Source organism: Crinia signifera, chromosome 7, assembly GCF_055691185.1.
Source record: "Crinia signifera chromosome 7, ASM5569118v1, whole genome shotgun sequence".
NCBI classification, from domain to species: Eukaryota; Metazoa; Chordata; class Amphibia; order Anura; family Myobatrachidae; genus Crinia; species Crinia signifera.
The window spans coordinates 185920785-185940281 of NC_139223.1; the positions used below are offsets into that span (position 1 = coordinate 185920785).

Below are 19497 nucleotides of genomic sequence, written 5' to 3' on the forward strand. Positions count from 1 at the left end.
TCAGTGGGGAGTAATATAAATAATAATAATAATAATAATAATAAAAATCATCATCATTATTTTCTTTTGATATTTACTTTTTAATAGTTTATACTGTAATTTCCCAAAATAGAACATAACAGCTCAGTTAAAGGGATCAATCCAGCTAGAAACTTGCACTGAACCAGGCAGAGCATTTTTCTATATGCACCACGCTGAGGGTGATAGGTGGTAGGGAAAATCTTTATTTTACCATTAAACTGTTGAGACACTGCGCAGAGGAACCACCCTAATGTCTAATTAGGCATTTGGAAGTTTTAATGATCTTAATTAGTGCAATAATTCAATGTCTTTTTTGGGCGCGAAAAAATAAAAGGGCTGAAATGACTCCAAATGTAATGAAAACATTTCCTTAAGCTAATAATAAATAGCTTCGGATCGTTTTTTTTAACATATTTGTTTTATTTAAAAATGGCCTCAAATTACCCCTCAAGCACCATTTTTTTTTTCACATAGTTTTTTTTTTTTTTTTTTTGCATTTTTGGTTTCTTTCCTTTGTAATTATACAAAATATTTATTCTTTTCACAATATTTTTCTTTCTTTTAAAAAAAAAAAAAAGCAGCCCCCCACAGTGCGACACCCACAGAACAACTCACCCCCCCCCGCAGCTCCCCCCGCCACAGCGTATCTCAGCCTCTCCTGCAGCCCAACTGCCCCATTTCCCTCACTAAACACCCCTTCTCTAAGCCCTCCCGCTGTCTCTCTAAGCCCCTCCTGTCTAAGTGCCATCATAAATATTGTATCCAAATTGTTTCCATTTTTGTTTTAGATTGAATACTTATAACCAATTTCTGTTTTACCCTACTGTGCTCTATTCACTGGATGCACCAGGGTCCATGCTGGTTGTGCTGGTCTTCACTCCACTCGCATCTCTTAGCTCAGCCTACGTGAAGGTCAAGCGGTTGTTTATGCCCCTCCCCTGGGGGCTTTCCACTCTTCTGTATTCCCTCCAGATGCTTCTGAACAATGTAAAAGACACAGTTAATTAGCAAATACATTCATCTTAACTCAATCTGCTGAACCAAAGTTTCCCTTTCTAAATCTGGATCTGTGGGAAATGAGAATCATAGCCGTAGATTGTAAACCACTTGGACAATGTTGGGCAGCAGAACCTGTTTGATATCTTCTGCAAGGTCTCTGTGTACTTTTGTCGGAGCATCTGCGGACATCTGAAGTGAGGGCAGTAAATTAGAATTTCGCTAAAAATAAATTTGAAGAAAAGAAAAACAAACAGCCAGCAATGGATTACAAAGAAGGAGGCTTCTACTTCAATCCAGTTTATAGATGTTTAATATCACAGACAAAATGAATTAATAGAACATGTCTGTGTGTTTCTGTATTACTTTTATCATGTATTTGGCTCCTGTCCTACAGTCAAATAGACTCTCACTGTGCACCCGTTGCCTTAGTTGACTTGGACTTTGCTATTTAGGTCGATTGTATCATCAGTGTACAAGATATATATATAAATATTTAAATGGACTCTACAGCTGAGATGTTTCTACTCTAGGATAGCTCTAATGTTTTTATTAAGATGAAATAAAAAATATGTCTCTATCTACAGTATCTATCTATCTATCTATCTATCTATCTATCTATCTAACTCCTATTTCTCATTCAATACAAGTAAAGGTCCCCATACACTTATGCATGGTTGCCTACCCTCCTGCATTCTGCAGGAGACTCCCTGAAATAGCAGCAATCTCCCTCTCTCCCTCATTAGTCTATCAATTTCCCTCATTTCCCCTAGCCCACATTACACTGTTACATTTTTGGGGAAAAAAGGAATGAGAGACAGATACAGTTACATTGAATCATCAGCGCCATTTCCCAGCACTTTACCAAGTATAGTAGCTCTTACCAACTGCTTTGGGGCTCATCTACATTTGGATATAAGTCATTTTAAATTACACACCCACGCTTCTAGGTGCCACGTTCACAATCTCTTTTCACAATCTCTCCATATATGGAACTAGACACGCCTCTGGGTGGAGCATGACATGCCCCCTCAATGGTGCGCAACTGTAATCTCCCTGAAACAAGTTTTCAAAAGTAGGCAAGTATGCACTTATGTGACTTCTCGGAGGAAGACATCACATAAGATTGTCCTTGAGCTTCCTGGGCGGCAGGATGCATATGATACACGGACCTTTTGCTTGCGATGTATCGTTTGCAAGGAATGTCACATCCAATACATTTATAGTGCAGGCCTTTGGATCTCTAACTCCGATCAGATGTGCACAGGACCGCGCATTGGAAATGAAGCTAAAAACACATGGGATTTGGCACTTTCTTGGCCCGATCCGTTGGAATTGCACGAAAAAGGCCCAAATCGCAACAACGTTTAGTGTATCTTAAAGTAAACAGATACTGATTTTAAAATCAGCTACAGTGAATAAAACATTGTTGCGCCACTTGGCGGTCTTGCCAATGAGATTTACCTCCCAATCCTTCAATGCATCTTGAAACACATTCCTCTATTATATTGAGGGGTAGTTGTATTAATAGTCATTATTAGGGGGATGTGGTATCAAAAATCATTATGTGCGCTGATACCGCTTCTCCCCCATGTATGAATGCGGGATTGTGTGTGCGTGTGAAATGACAGGGGCGCTACAGGATGTTCCGATGTCATTAAAGGCACTCATATCTTTAAGATAGCACGGCAATGTAATGCTGGCCATACATTGGAACGTTTATTTGCACATCATGAGGTGTTACAGTCTGATGCACGGACCCATGGGCATGAGGTGGATCCTATGGACTTACCTGCTGCACGTAAGATCTGAAGATGCTACTAAAGAACCCCGTATTCTGGGGCTGCAAATCTTACGATCGAACGTAGAATTACAGATGGAGTGCCTCTTAGCCAGCCTGAGCTGGCGCAGGCTGGCGGTCAGGCGCTAGATCAGACGGTCATGTGCGAGCGTCTCACACGTCAGCACAGTGGCTGGGAATGGATTCCCTGTCCGTCTCCACTTCAGGGAGATGGGCAGGGTAAGGTGAGCTGCAGGCAGTGACAGGAGAGCAGCAGGGAGCCGACGGAGGGCGCCCCCTTCTGTCAGATGGCGAACAGCGGCGGGTGGCGACTCTATTGCCAGGAGCAGCTCAAATGAGAGCTGCTCCATCTGTACACACATATGATCTATCGTGTGTCTGGGAATCTGCCGGGAAATTTTGTCTGAAATGTTAAAGATCCAAATCATTTTAATATGTGGCCACCTTAAGAATGGTCAGTGGCACTGACCATTATGACAGCAGCAGCTGTCATTTCCCGATGCAAAGCACTGTTTCTGGCTGTTGGCCCCCACTGTGATTGTGACAATAAAGTTGTTTTTTAACAATACGAATGTGGGTCCCACTGGAGAATGTTTGCAGAGCCGGTCAGTGGCAGCAGAAACAGCTGAAAACGGGAGTGGGCACTTTAGGACACAGGTAATATAATGGTGGCCATACATCAGAAAGACCGGTCTTACAATCATGATTGTGTCCAATTTTCCTTCAACTCCCTGGCAGTCCTTGGTGATTTTTGGACACACAATGGGGGTTATTTTGGTTCACTCTTTCAGACAAATTCCTTCTTAGATGGACAAAACCATGTGCACTGCAGATGGGGCAGATGTTATTTGTGCAGAGAGAATTAGATTTGGATGGGGTTTTATTTCAAAGTGAGATCTATATTGCAGTGTAAAAATAAAGCAGTCTGTATTTTCCCTGCACAGAAACAAAATAACTCACCCAAATCTAATTCTCTCTGCACATTTTACATCTTCCCCCTGCAGTGCACATGGTTTTGTCCATCTAAGAAGGAAATTGTCAGAAAGAGTGAACCAAAATAACCCCCAATGTACTCACAATCTGTCATACAATCCTTCTGCTGCATGATTGTATGATTGAAGCTTCATTTAAATAGGGGGCTGGCCTACTAGGATCAAAAGGATAGGAGTACCAAAAATCCAGTTTTTTTAATTTACAGGTTGCCACAACTACCAATCTGCTGACATCTGCTGTGTTATGCCGTTATTAATGCTCACATCTGCTGTGTTATGCCATTATTAATGCTCACATCTGCTGTGTTATGCCATTATTAATGCTCACATCTGCTGTGTTATGCCGTTATTAATGCTCACATCTGCTGTGTTATGCCATTATTAATGCTCACATCTGCTGTGTTATGCCATTATTAATGCTCACATCTGCTGTGTTATGCCATTATTAATGCTCACATCTGCTGTGTTATGCCGTTATTAATGCTCACATCTGCTGTGTTATGCCGTTATTAATGCTCACATCTGCTGTGTTATGCCGTTATTAATGCTCACATCTGCTGTGTTATGCCGTTATTAATGCTCACATCTGCTGTGTTATGCCGTTATTAATGCTCACATCTGCTGTGTTATGCCGTTATTAATGCTCACATCTGCTGTACTATGCCGTTATTAATGCTCACATCTGCTGTGTTATGCCGTTATTAATGCTCACATCTGCTGTGTTATGCCGTTATTAAATAGCCAGAATGCAGCAATCCGCTGAAAACTGTTTTCAGAGTAGTGACAGAATTGTGCAAAAGGACGTCCACCGCTCTCTTCAGCCGCCCGCCCGTCTGCCGCTTGGAATCTTCTGCGGCTCCCGACATCTTCACTGCCACGGGCCGCCCGGAAGCTGCACCTCTCTTCTCTGCTAGTCAGGGAGGGAGCGTCACATGACTCTGGTTGTATAAGCCATCTAAAGACAGATTGCATGAGCTTAAAAGCACATGCAATCTGCTCCCAATCCCAACTGATCTGACGTGCACCACGCCAGAGCAGAGGACCAATTCTCCAATCTCCTGGGGTCGGGAGATTGTGTGATTGTATGATTGTGTACACACAATGTGCACACAATCTGCATACAATCCATCTTACAATGCATTGAGATTGTATGATTGGGTGCAATGTCTTTCTGATGTATGGCCACCTTAACACTCTCTTGTAAAAGCTTGCTTTAATACATTCTGCCGTTATGTGGATCCGCTTCATCGCAATCAAGAGGTGTATATTAATACACCTACTCTCAGTGTCAGCCCCAAGAAATGGTAAAGCTGGAGGTTAAAAAGCGCTCCAAACTGAATCATTATGGGGCCCATTTATGAAGAATCGCAATAGTACCGCCCAGGATCACAATGTTTTATACAGGGCTATATGTGATATACTGAGCATGGCATGGGGGGGGGGGGTCTGTGCATGGACGGTTAAAGCCAAGGCCTATTGTTCTCAGCTGCAATACAATACAAAGAACAATAGAGTAGGGAATTAGCAGAGTAATCCTATTACTCACTTAATCCTATTAAAGGGCTAGATGAGGAGGGCTCTATCTGTATTTCCATTTGATACAGGGCTATTCACGTATGAAAATCTATTAATATATATATCTTAATTTGTGGGTTTTATGACTAGGAGGTGACCTTGTTAAAGCTATATTAAAGTATAGGCCTAGGGGGCAGCAGCCCAGGGCCACACAAAACGTCATCGCTGATTTTTGTCGCTGTTTGGACTCCAGATGCGCGCTACGGTCAATAATCTATTGCCTTGCTAATTCGCATAAAGGGTTAACGCCAGTTCTAGTCTAGTATGGAATTTAGGAACAAGATTAAGAGGGTTAATGCCGGTGGCATGCCATAACGTCAAGCAAATTTACAAATGTTCTTCACGCTATGGGACACTGGCAGAGAATTGTGTGCCGAGAATTTAATTGAAGTGAATTGTAGTTAAAGGAATGGTAATTCAAACCAGTACTTATTTCTTGTTGTTATTGTTTTTCTATTATGGTATAAACTGCGATCTACGGGGGTTATTCAGACCTGATCGTACGGCTGTAAATTTACAGGTCAGGCAATAATCGGACTGCGCACGCGTACAGCTCAAAATACGTCTGCAATAAAATCTTGCTATTTTTTTTACTATTGCTGGCCATACGCAAGTTGAGTGACAGGAAGCCGGCGTTTGGGGGTGATAACCAGACATTTTCTGGAAGTGTCAGGGAAAATGGAGGTGTGACTAAGCATTTTAGGGGAAGTCATGTGACATCAGCTCTGGCCCGATCAGCCTGTTTCTATAGCAGCACTGAGTAATTCCTGGACTACGCAAGGACTTTACACACCGGATAAATCATTCAATGGTGAATTGAATTTTCAATTTTCGCAGGCTTACAGAGAGTGGTTGGGTGGTGATTACCTGTTTGCAGTGTTCTGCAAATTAGCAGCCCAGCCAGAGGCAGAACTCTGGGAGGCAATGGAGTCATCTGCCGCTGGGCTCCTGCTCCTAAGCGGGCACCGCTCCTCCCCTGCAAGTTTGAAACCGATAATTGAAAGCCATCAATATCAGTTCTGAAATGTATGTCTCTCTCTTTTCTAGATATATATAGAGATATGGATATAGATATATATATTTCAGAACAGACACACATGGGGGGCACCAATATATATCTTGCCTCTGGGCAGCTGGGATGAACTTACGGGTACTTGTTTCCTAGCAGGGCGCCCAGATTTTCTACGTACGGCACCGTAGTGAAATCGGATCGCATCGCATCGTATGCCCTTAATGGCATCCAATCAGATGAGATCCAATTTATTATCTTATCCTATCTTTTTAATGGGCTAAGTCAGAGAATACATTAAAAAGATAGGATAAGATAGAAAAAATCGTATGGCATACAATGAGATGGGATCCAATTTTTTTTATCTTATCCTATCTTTTTAATGGTGAAAGCGCCTAAATACATGTGAAAGATAGGATGCCCCCCACTATCCACGCCACCCCGTAGCGTGGCGAGCACGGTTGACGCCACCCCGCCATCAACGTGAACCCGAAGCGTGGCGAGCGCAGCGAGCCCGCGAGGGGCGGCGGTACGCGTCCTCCGACCTTTTCATGCCCTACTATCCACTAGGGCGTGGAGTGAGAATAGAATAGTGTGGCGAGCGCAGCGAGCCACCGAGCCCGAAGCGTGGCGAGCGCAGCGAGCCCCGCGAGGGGACGCGGATACCTTCACAGTTATACGCGTCCCCTCGCGGGCTTCCCAGGTGTCCATGGCGACGCGGACACCTGGGAAGCCCGCGAAGGGACGCGTTTACCTGTGAAGGTATCCGCGTCCCCTCGCGGGGCTCGCTGCGCTCGCCACGCTTCGGGCTCGGTGGCTCGCTGCGCTCGCCACACTATTCTATTCTCACTCCACGCCCTAGTGGATAGTAGGGCATGAAAAGGTCGGAGGACGCGTACCGCCGCCCCTCGCGGGCTCGCTGCGCTCGCCACGCTTCGGGTTCACGTTGATGGCGGGGTGGCGTCAACCGTGCTCGCCACGCTACGGGGTGGCGTGGATAGTGGGGGGCATCCTATCTTTCACATGTATTTAGGCGCTTTCACCATTAAAAAGATAGGATAAGATAATAAATTGGATCTCATCTGATTGGATGCCATTAAGGGCATACGATGCGATGCGATCCGATTTCTATCTTTTTAATGTATTCTCTGACTTAGCCCATTAAAAAGATAGGATAAGATAATAAATTGGATCTCATCTGATTGGATGCCATTAAGGGCATACGATGCGATGCGATCCAATTTCCTTACCCTGAATAGCCCACTACGTAAATAGAGTAGTGGGCGCCCTGCTAGGAAACAAGTACCAACTTACGCCACCGAGCCCAGCGGTCAGGTCTCAATAACCTCCTAAGATGGGGTTATTGATAGTGAGCTGGCCAGTGCTTGGCCAGTAAAGGGGGGTTTAGGTTTGGTTGCTATTGGCGAGACTTAGAGTTAGGGTGCAGGGGATAGGAAGGGGGGTTAAGTTCAGACACTTAGAAGGGGGGGGGGCTTAGGGTCAGGTTCCATGGTGTGGGAAGTTAGTTTTAAACAGAAGGGCTTAGGGTTAGGCTACTAGAGGGGAGGGTTAGGGGATGCCAGTGTCTGTATTCTGTCCGACGCTCATCTGCATGTGTCCCTATGGTAAACTTAATATAAAATAACCGCATACATAAAGACCTGTTAGTGCATACTTCAAATGCATTCAATTACAGCAGAACCAACATTCCCTGTAACAGGATAATGGAAGGCAAACAAAGACTCCCCCACTCTATTGGTACCGTGATGATGCCTTATTCTAGAACAATGAGTCCTGGTGAAGAATGGACTATCTGTCACTTTTGTTGGTAAACACAACGTGAACAAAGTAGGGAGTTGAAGTTCTAGATTCTAGATAATTGAACTGAGTGCGTCTGCTGCATATGAGACAGCTTACTGTTTGTTACACTGCATGTGCCAGGGGAGTAACTAGAACTTTGTTGGACCCATAGCAAAATCTTGCCCCCCCCCCCAATTGTCATTACAGTGCCCATTAGGGAAGCAAGAGAGTGAGGGGAGTGAAAGAGAAGGAGATAGAGTGTCAGGGAGAGAGAGAGAGGAAGAGGGAGAGAGGCAGTGTTAGAGAGAGAAAGGTTGGGTGAGACAGTGTCAGAGAGAGAGAGAGAGAGAGAGAGAGAGAGGGAGGGGTGGGGGTGGGGGTGGGGGGTGGGGAGGAGATGAGAAGGAAGGGATGAGAGAGTGGAAGGGAAAGAGAGAGTGAGAAACTGTGTCACTGGGACTCTCCTCAACCAATGGGGTTTGACCTCCAGGGGAGTTCCTCACCTGATTAGATGTAGCCGTCTCCATGAAGATGAGCTCAGCCCTGCTTAGTTGAGAGGAGTCCCAGTGACCAAACAAACTGAACCCCAAATTGGAGAAGCCACCTCCCAGCATGTGTGAATGCTTGTATGCATGTATGCTAGTAAAGCTCTACTTTTCTGGGTGTCAGTATGTCATTATTGTAATATTGGTCATGCAGTGGGACTAAAAGTTCCAGTGGGCCCTTTAATGCCCTGCATGCTGGGAATTGTGGTTCTCCAAGTCCCTGCATGCGGGTGAAGCTTGCTGGGACTTTTACATCCACAGCTCAACCCAATGTTATTTTATTTTACTTCTATTTTTAACAATTAACGATCAGCCCACCATCCACAGCCCGCAGGTGGCGGGGACAGCCCCGGGCTACAGCCCTGCACCTTCTAGAAGATAATAGATAGAATCCGATGGATTGCCCATAGCAACATCCCATCTTATATAGAACTTCCATCCTAGTAAATAAACCACAGTGACCTCATTATTTTCAGAAGACTTATGGAGTCCTAAAAATTATATTGTTAAAACATGTTGTATCAAAAAACTTCCGTACGATCAGGGGAAAATTTAGTAAAGGTTCTAGCAACCAATCAGATTCTGTCTTTCATTTTCAAGGATGCAAGTGAGAAATTATAGACAGAATAAAATGTCCAATTTTACGGACAACCATCGTTCCGTATGTCATCTCAAATAAGTCTTTATTCTCCTTATGTGATATATCCAATTAGAAGTGGAGTTTAGAGTGCAGGGAATAGCTCCAGTGTTAAAGTCCAGACCAATGATTCTGACCCACACGGTAAACCCTAGGTAGACCCACCTCTGAATTTCTCATACTCCTACCGTACTGTAGACAGTACTTTATGCTCGTAAGCCAACCACAGACTTGCTACTCTATCACTCAGCTGACAAGCTAACATGGAGGAAGGAACTAGAGATGACCCAATGGTTTCACGCAACATACTGTACACGCCACTATGGGTCTGTTCCGAGATGAACGGAGTTCAATGTTGCATGCAAAGTCAAACAGCATTGAATTTCCATTGTATCTCTAGGAGGGGCAAGCAGGAGTAATAATACAGTACGGACTGTGTAATTATTATTATTATTATTATAATAATTTATTTATATGGCGCCACAAGGATTCCACAGCGCCTGACAATACATAGATGAGCAGAACAAGAAAATAGTGATTTACAGTACAAATGCAAATTAGGACACGTACATGGTGATTAAAAGACAGTTACAGCATTCAACACTGATGCAATTATAACAGTAGCAGAGATACAGTATATTCTAAGAAAATCACACGAGGAGGGCCCTGCTTGTTAGAGCTTACATTTTGTTGGAAGAGCAATGAGTGATGGCTTTGTATGTGAGTGTAAGGAGCTTGAATTGTATTCTGAAAGGAAAAGGGAGCCAGTCTAGGGCTTTGTAAGAGAGAGGAGGTGGACATAGTACATTTGGAGGGGAAGATGAACCGGGCAGCAGCATTTAGGGTAAATTGGAGTGGAGAGAGGTGTTTTACAGGAAGTGTCAGAAACCACGGTGTGCGTTCGCATCTGCATGGGCGCCGCCATGACACTTGCAGTCACATGACTTTGTCCTCCAGTGGATTGCCTGTGACCTTGTTGCTTTGACCTGTGCACTGACTCATGTGACCAAAGGTGTGCACAGGTACTTCCTGGACTTAATTGCTGCTGCAGCTTGCAGCCAATCACAGACCAGCTGGGGGGATATAGGTAAGGCCTCTGGCCCATTTCCCCTGCCTTGAACAACTAGTCTTAATCCTGTGTGCTACCAGGAGTCAGCGTTCTAGGCTCCAGATTCCCTTGTTCCTGAGTACCTGTGTTCCTGAGTAATCTGCTACAGCTGCTGTTGATTTCTGAAAGCTCCCTGGACACCCTTCACCTGGCAGGTCATCTTCCAGCAACTGCCAGCAAGTTTGCATTGCTCTTAAAGGGCCATCACCTTTTTCAACTCCCAAGTCGACACAGGTGTCAACACTTCATACAAATCCAGCAGTTCCCTGACTGCCGACTTCCCAGCAGTTCCCAGACTGCCGACAACCCAGCAGTTCCCAGACTGCCAACATTCCAGCAGTTTCCAGGCCATTCATCGGTTACGATTCTCCACGACCAGAGACACTCACAGTCCATATCCTGTGCTAGGCTAGTCAGGTGTGGGAACTCAGGTCAGAGGGTCGCGACCTCACCACCGAACGCAGCGGAGTCCAAACCTCCTTGCGGGGGTCCCGGGTGAAGACCGTCGGTGGTGTTAGACTCCGCGCCTCTGATCAGAGTCACGTCAATTCCCCACCTGGCTGCGTCCACAGTTCCCATGCCATAAGAACCCTCCATACCTCAAACCACCTGCATTCCAGTACATAGTTACATAGTTACATAGTAGGTAAGGTTGAAAAAAGACTTGCGTCCATCTAGTTCAACCTGGTATAGATATCCATTGCTGATTTGGTAGGTTCTGGTATTTTACAGACAAATTATATTTCTTATTTGTACCCATGGATGTTTTTCTCCAGTAAATGTTTGTCCAACTTTGCCTTGAACGCATTTAATGAGCCAGCCGTTACCACCTCTCTGGGAAGAGAGTTCCAGAGTTTGACTGTTCTGACCGTAAAGAAATTCTTTCTACTAGCTGAATGAAATCTTTTTTCTTCTAATCTATACTTATGCCCTCGCGTCCTAGATTCCTTTCTAGTAGAAAATAGGGTGTGTGACAGTTCCTTATATTGGCCCTTGATATACTTGTACATGTTGAGCATGTCCCCCCTTAAACGTCTCTTTTCTAATGTAAATAGTCCCAAATTGCTTAATCTCTCCCCGTAGCTTAAATTCTCCATTCCCCTAATAAGCTTTGTTGCTCGCCTTTGGACTTTTTCTAATTCTATGATGTCCTTTTTATAGTGTGGGGCCCAGAACTGCACTCCGTACTCTAGGTGAGGTCTCACCAATGCTTTATATAGTGGCATAATTACCCTTGAGTTCCTAGTTTCCATTCCCCTCTTAATACATGCCAGAATTTTGTTGGCCTTTTTTGTAGCTACATTACAATGGGCACTACATCCTAGATTGCTGTCTATTTGGACTCCTAGATCCTTTTCAAGTATGGAATTACCCAGTTCCTCTCCGCTAAGGTTGTAACTTGCACACTGGTTGTGTCTCCCAAGGTGCATAACCTTACATTTATCTACATTGAACCTCATCTTCCATTTTTTTGCCCACTCATCTGGAATTGCAAGATCATTTTGAAGCATGGTGTACCCAGCATCCTCCACTGGCTCACTGCTGCCGCAGCCGGGTACACCAGTGACCCGAGGCCTGACAGGAAGGCCAGAAAGTAGCAGATTGCAGTAGTCCAATCTGGATATGACTAGTGAGTGGATGTTGGCCTTTGTAGCATTCTGGATGAGATAGGGTCTGATTCTGGAGATATTTTTGAGGTGGAACGGACAGGACTGTGAGAGATGCTGAATGTGTGGTTTAAAGGAGAGAGAGGAATCAAGAGTAACGCCAAGGCAGCGTACTTGGTGGCTGGAGGAGATCGTTGTTCCATCAATAGAAAGTGAAATTGTGGAAGGTCAAGTTATGAGATTCTTAGTTTAAGAAAGCGCTGGGACATCCAAGAAGATATAGCGGAGAGACAGTTGGAAATACGAAAGAGGAGACCAGAAGCGAGGTTAGGAGAGGAGTGGTAGATTGAGTATCATCAGCATAGAGGTGATATTGGGAGTTGAATGAGTGAATGAGCTCACCTAGCAATGATGTATAGAGAGAGAGAAAAGGAGAGGACCAAGAACAGAGCCTCGGGGGCCACCTACTGTCAGTAAAAGTGTAGGGGAGTTGGAGTCATGACAAGAGAAAGATAAGGAGCGGTCAGAGAGGTAGGACGATAGCCTAGAGAGAGCAGTATCATGCAGACCAAGGGAGTGAAGGATTTGGAGAAGGAGGGGGTGGTCAACAATGTCAAAAGTAGCAGAAAGGTCAAGAAGAATAAGCAGAGAGTAGTGGTCTTTAGATTTGGCAGCATGAAGATCATTGCAGACTTTCCGTGGAGTGGAGTGGACGGAAGCCAGACTGGAATGGATCAAGCAGGGAGTGGGTGGAAAGAAAGGCAGTAAGGCGGTTGTAGACAATACGCTCAAGAAGTTTGGAGGCAAAAGGGAGGAGAGAAATGGGTCAGTAGTTAGCGAGAGAATTAGGATCAAGGGTTTTTTTTAAGGATAGGGGAGACAAGAGCATGCTTGAAGGCAGAGGGGACAATACCCAATGAGAGGGATAGATTGAAGAGGTGGGCAAGATGGGAACAGGCAGAAGGAGAGAGGAAGGGGAGGAGGTAGGAGGGGATAGGGTCAGACAGGGAGGTGGTTAGGGGGGAGGAACGGATGAGGCCCATGGCTTTCACACCAGATACATGGGAGAAGGATGTCAGAGTTGGTAAGGGGGGAGAGGAAGTGGTAGGTTTGGTTGGATGTGATTTCCGAACGTGTGGAGTCAATTTTGGATGTAAAGTAAGTGGCAAAGTCAAGAGCAGAGAGTGAGGAGGGGAGAAGAGGAGGAGGTGGGCAGAGGAGGGAGTTGACAGTGGCAAAGAGGCACCGGGGGGTTTTTAGACTGGGAGGAGATGAGGTTCTTGAAGTATGACTGTTTAGCAAGAAAAAGGGCAGCACTGAAGGATGAAAGCATAAGTTTGAAATGGAGGAAGTCTGCCTTGGAGCGTCATTTCCTCCAATGTCGTTCAGCAGTACGTGAGCAATTTTGCAGGTATCTGGTGCATTATTAACTATATTATTGTATTTATTTATTTCTAACTATTTGCTGTGATCTTTAATTTATTTTCACTTGGAACAATATACATTACAATAAATGTGATGCCTATGCAATAAATTTCAAATGCTATTTAACTTTGTGTAAATTCTCACTTCTATGATCGCCTATTGGTAACAACACGGATTTTAAAAATTAAAATTAAAATAGGAGCAAAAAACACTTTATTGGATAAATGGGTATACCTAATCATATTGTTTTGTAATGCAGCCAGAGCATCCAAGTACACTTATCATTGTGTTATTTACCCATTGAATACACCTGCTAGGTTGGTATAAAGTTGGGCAGCATGGACAGTGGAATGGTTAGCATTACTGCCTCACAGCGCTGAGGTCATGGGTTTGATTCCCACCATGGCCCTAACTGTGCAGAGTTTGTATATTCTCCCCGTGGGTTTCCTCCGGGTACTCCGGTTTCCTCCCACAGTCCAAAAATATACTTATAGGTTAATTAACCCTAGAATGCTATATAGGAAACATTTAATAATAATAAATAATAATAATAATAACAACAACAACAACAACTGTGTTGCCATTGTCACAAACTGATGTTCCACAAAACTAGCCAGCTGAGTACACCTCAGCTTATACAGCTGGCCATGGGGAGTTGCCAGGCCAGGAAATATGCATGGTGACTCACAGACCCTTGGCTCTCCCCTCCTAGAAAATGGGAGCCCTCACTCCCCACCTCCTCATTGTGCCATTAGGTCATCTGGTTTGTCCAATTATTGTGCGGTGTATGGCCAGATTAATCAGACAACTCTTGGGATTGGAGAAGGTTGGGAAGATGTTGACAGTGGAGGAAGTTTAAGGTCTCTCAAAGAAAGTTCTGTAAGTAAAAAATAAGGATTTTTCCATTCTCTTTCCTTTCACATAATATAACATAAGGAAAGAAAAGTTTTCCGTCCCTTTAACAGTTTCCAGAATAATTTCAAAGAGATCACAAAAAGAATTATTTCAAATTACATACAGTACATGATTCAACTTTGCAACTACGAACAGTGTCCAAACGTTTAAGCCGAGCCCCCCCTGAGGATTACAGCAAATTAAGACATACATTTGTGCGTTTGTTATTAACATACTTCCAAATACATGTTGTCATTATATAACATTACTATGTTGTGTAACTTAAATGTTTTCTAAATGCTGTGTCCTGTAATGGTCTGGAACACCCTACTAGTCTGAAAGTGCCAGCAATACAGAGTAACTCCTTCATCCCCATGGCTGTATCTACACATCATCCAGAAGTGAATAAAAGCCAGATTGTAAAGTAATTATAATCTCTTGAACCGCAGCCAACCACACAGACTGCATCTATCCGTCTTCATTAATTTGTGTACAGTTCTTATAACTGCACAAACTTTCTGAAGACATTTACATGGAAATCTCCGACATAGTCTTGCAACTTTTATTTTGAAGAAAAAGAAGTTAGGCGGTGGTTAGGATTCCGCCTGGTGCTCCTATGTTTTAGGAGACGAGCAAGACCTATTCTCAGGGCTGCAGCATGAGAAATTGCTGAACACTTTTTTTTTTCTCTATGTAAGCTTCAAATTCTGTTGGCTGAGTTTCATTTTCCCTTGCAGTCCTTAGTAGTCTGTGACTGTGGCCCTTCTTTCTCAGTCAACTTTAAACATGTGCTTTTGTACAGTTCGCTCTGTTGAGCTGTCTGCAGACTTATTTGGCCGCAATGGATTTTTTTCGCTCAGCACTTAAAGAGGGAGAACTCCCCAGCGCACACAACACACTTTCTCTACAGTCTGCAGCACAATAGTTGAAGGTCAATATTCAGATTTTTCCCTTGGATTTTTTTATTATTATTGTTATTATTATTATTATTTTCTTAGTTTTTTTTTTCGTGGGTCATTTTCTGAAAAACTATATCCTGCAATCCCTCTGATTTAAATGGGTGACTGCATTACTATTAAGAAAAAGCACCTTCAAAAACCAATATTTAGGTAAGTTATCGCTATAACTTTTTTACTAGGTAGCAGAAAGTTTGTCTTGTGTCGTTGTTTGTAAGACTTTATTGAAACTTTCTTTAAACAATATGTTCTGTGGGGGGGGGGGGCTGCTGCTTGCTGCTAGTTACAATGTTAAAGGCAGCTTACTTACTACAGAAAGTGTAGAACGCACAGCGACTGGTAGATAAAGAGTTAATGTTTACATAGTTTTTACAGTGATGCAAACTTTTATGTTGTTGAAAAGAGAACATGCTGAAGTTTTTATCTACTTGAGAATCTTGATATACTATTCCCCGTATAACTGAGAGTTTAAGAGGTTCTCCCTGGGTTTCATTTATTCTTTGATCACTACAGACCCTCGGATGCTTTTATCACTGAACTGCATTGCGGTTATCTGCTTTTAATGAGTTTTAAGAACTGACTGCAGAATATATGGCTGTTATTATTATTGGGCAAATCCCAAATGCCCATTTCATAGGATCGCTGGGATGTATATCACACCTTGGTTTGGCGACTGATGTTTTGCCTTTGCGTGTGTGTGTGTACGGGTGTGTGTGTGTCTATGTGTGCATATATATATATATATATATATATATATATATATATTTTTATATATATATATATATATACTTTAAAATGTTTGCTTAATTGTCTCATTGACCGGCTCAGCGCGCTAGTTTATAAGGTCATGTGGTTTGACCCCGGTTATGTCATGTATCATCCTTGACCCAGGAGATGAACTAGTGTAGGTACACCTTAGGCAATGCCTCTTTTGTGAAATTGAGCCGCTTAGTTTCACTTATGTGTTTTTGATACTTACAGAATTAGAAATATAACTGGACTACTTTATTAACCAATGAGCAATATGGCAGTGCGTCCGCAGATGTTTGTGTAATCTGTCTTCTTTAGTGACCTATTAAGACGTTGAAAGCAAATTCTGCTGTAAATACCATTTGTTTGTTTTTGTTAATACTATTTAAAGTAAACATGTATCTATTCTGACGTGTATGTGTGTATGTGTGTTTGTGTGGGTGTGTAACCGAAACATAGGATCTAACAGCAGATAAGAACCACTTGGTCAATCTAGTCTACCCCTAACACATGTAACATTAAGTACCATCCGATTTGGTTCAGTACTTGATGTGCGTTTTTACATGCAATAAATCGCATGCGATTTATTTCATGCACAGGAACTCCCGGGCTGCCAGGGGAATTTAAGGAGAATTGAAAGCGATACATTTCGGGTGCTAAAAAACACCCGCAATGTGTTGATGATGATCCGATTCCCATTTATCTAATGTGCTGCACAAACGATCTACAGGATACAATCCGATGCGCACAGTAACGCTAATCAGATCGGACCTGATGCCAAACACCTCCGATTTGGCCCCATTTCATCTGATATATTGGCCCGATTCATTGGAATTGGATTAAATCGGACCAAATCGAACCTGTGTATGGGGGTCTTTACACACTAGGGTTCATTTTTGTCGGAAGCCAATTGACGTACCGGTATATTTTTGTATTGTGGGAGAAAACGGCAGTACTCAGTGGCAAGCATGGGGAGAACATACAAACTCCACACAAGTAGTGCCATGGTCCTAGTGCTGTGAGGAAGCAATGCTGATCTGACCTTATATATATATAAATGCCTCTCCAATACCTGCAGCTATTGGAGAGGCATTGGTATACGAGTTTCCTGCTTTTATATGTCACAGGTAGTGAAACAGTATATTATAGAGAAGATTGACGGGCAAATCTCTCAGCATATCGTCCCTTTGCCCCATTCCACACTGGAGTTGAGTCTAAATGTTGGTTGGTTCAAGACCATAGAAGAACCAGTCTAGTTGTTTGCTTTTATTATGAAGCTTCTTTTTATTGAGTCTATTTCACCCCTGATGAAGTCCAAGTGACGAAACGCGTCGGGTTATTGTGATGTATGAAATCTATTGACTCCTTGCAAACTACTGAAAAGAAATAATACTACAAGCTGTTTTTTACCAGTTTTTAATAAAAATTGTATAAATTGTGAATTTGAAACAAGTGTTTATTTTCCATCCTAATCAAAGGTGGTGGTGGTGATACACAAGAAGGCGCACTCCATATCTTTGTTGTCTATGTTTTTCTTCTTCCCCCACTAACAGGGGGGACTTATAGAGTTGCGGCCTAAAAACATCTATCCCAGTGCAGTGAAAGGGTTATTTCTTCTTTTTCCATATATATATATATATATATATATATATATACTAGGTGATTCATCGCGCCCTCCGGGCGCTCTTCACACCGTCGTGAGGGGCTTCGCCCCATTAGAAGAAGAAATATATGTGAGTGTGAGATGTAGTGTAATATGGTGAATAATGTGGGTAAAGTTAATTTGAGTGAGAGCATAAATGTTTACAAAAGAAAGTGCATATAATTGCAAAGGGGGTGTAGTGTGTGATAGTGTTATGATGAATTTTTTGTTGTTTAAATGTTACCTAATCTAGATGTCGGAAATATGTCTTTGAATATAAATATTTTATAAGAGTTTGAAAAGAGGTTGAACATTGTGATGCTTTTATTGTAAACATTGTAAAAAGTTAGGAAAGTGCTTTGATATAAATAAGATTAGTAAAGTCACATATTGGAGGCAAGGATGTGTGTGTGTGTGGTTGTGAGTATTGGAGGCAAGGATGTGTGTGTGTGTGTTTGTGAGTATTGGAGGCATGGATGGGTGTGTGTGTAGTTGTGAGCATTGGAGGCATGGATGGATGTGTGTGTAGTTGTGAGCATTGGAGGCATGGATGGATGTGTGTGTGTGTGTGTGTGTAGTTGTGAGTATTGTAGGCATGGATGTGTGTGTGTTGTTGTGAGTATTGAAAGCATGGATGTGAGTGTGTACTTGTGGGTATTGGAGGCATAGATGTGTGTGTGTGTGTGTGTGTGTATTACAGGCATTGTTTGTATAGATGTGTGTGTGTGTGTGTGTGTGTGTGTGTGTGTGTGGGGTATGGCTGGGTGTGTGTATTAGAGGCATTGTTTGTGTGTGTGTACTTGTGAGTATTTTAGGAATGGATGTGTGTGTGTATGTGCGCGCGTATCTGTAGTTGTGAGTATTGGAGACATGTGTGTGTAGTTGTGAGTATTTGAGGCATGGATGGTATTTGTGTAGTTGTGAGTATTGCAGGTAAGGAGGGGTGTTTGTAGTTGTGAGTATGGGAGGCAAGGATGTGTGTGTGTGCTAGTGAGTATTGGAGGCATGCATGGGTGTGTGTAGTTGTGAGTATTGGAGGAATGGATGTGTGTGTGTGTGTGTGTGTACTTGTGAGTATTGGAGGCATGGGTGTGTGTGTAGTTGTGAGTATTGAAAGCATGGATGTGTGTACTTGTAAGTATTGGAGGCATAAATGTGTGTGTGTGCAATGGGTGGTTGTGTGTGTATTACAGGTATGGATGTGTGTGTATGTGTGTGTAGTTGCGAGTATTGTCGGCATGGATATGTGTGTGTGTGCGTGTGTGTAGTTGTGAGTATTGGAGTCATGGATATGTGTGTGTGTGTGTGTGTGTGTGTGTATTTGTGAGTATTGGAGGCATGGATGGTGTTTGTGTAGTTGTGAGTATTGCAGGTAAGGAGGTGTGTGTGTGGTTGTGAGTATGGTAGGCAAGGATGTGTGTGTGTGTAGTTGTGATGCTGGGATGGTTGGCTGGGTGTGTGTACTTGGATGTTTGTGTGTGGTTGTGAGTATTAGAGCTATGGATGGGTGTGTGTTTGTGTGGGTGTGTTTAGTTGTGAGTATTGGAGGGATGGATGGTTGTGTGTGTGTGTAGTTGTAAGTATTGGAGGCATGGGTGTGTGTGTGTGTGTGTGTGTGTGTGTGTGTGTGTGTGTGTAGTTGTCATGATTGGAATGGAGTGGTGTGTTTGTTTAGTGTGAGTATTGGAAGTATGGATGTGTGTGTGTGTTTGACAATGACGTTGGTGTGTTAGTGGGCA

General features: G+C 43.2%; 1 protein-coding gene across 2 annotated transcripts in view; it reads left to right on the forward strand.

Moving 5' to 3' along the window:
• The window catches only part of PDE1A (phosphodiesterase 1A), a 227683-nt gene that overhangs the window by 61412 nt on the left and 146774 nt on the right, over positions 1–19497 (forward strand). The window contains exon 1 of one of the 2 annotated variants that reach the window (XM_083154688.1): positions 15029–15519. The exons of the other annotated variant lie outside the window; for it this stretch is intronic. Within the exon in view, the coding sequence (XP_083010814.1) occupies positions 15467–15519 (53 nt within the window). The 5' untranslated portion in view covers positions 15029–15466. Of the gene's footprint in view, positions 1–15028; positions 15520–19497 lie in introns of those variants that run through there. 2 annotated transcript variants of the gene reach the window in all.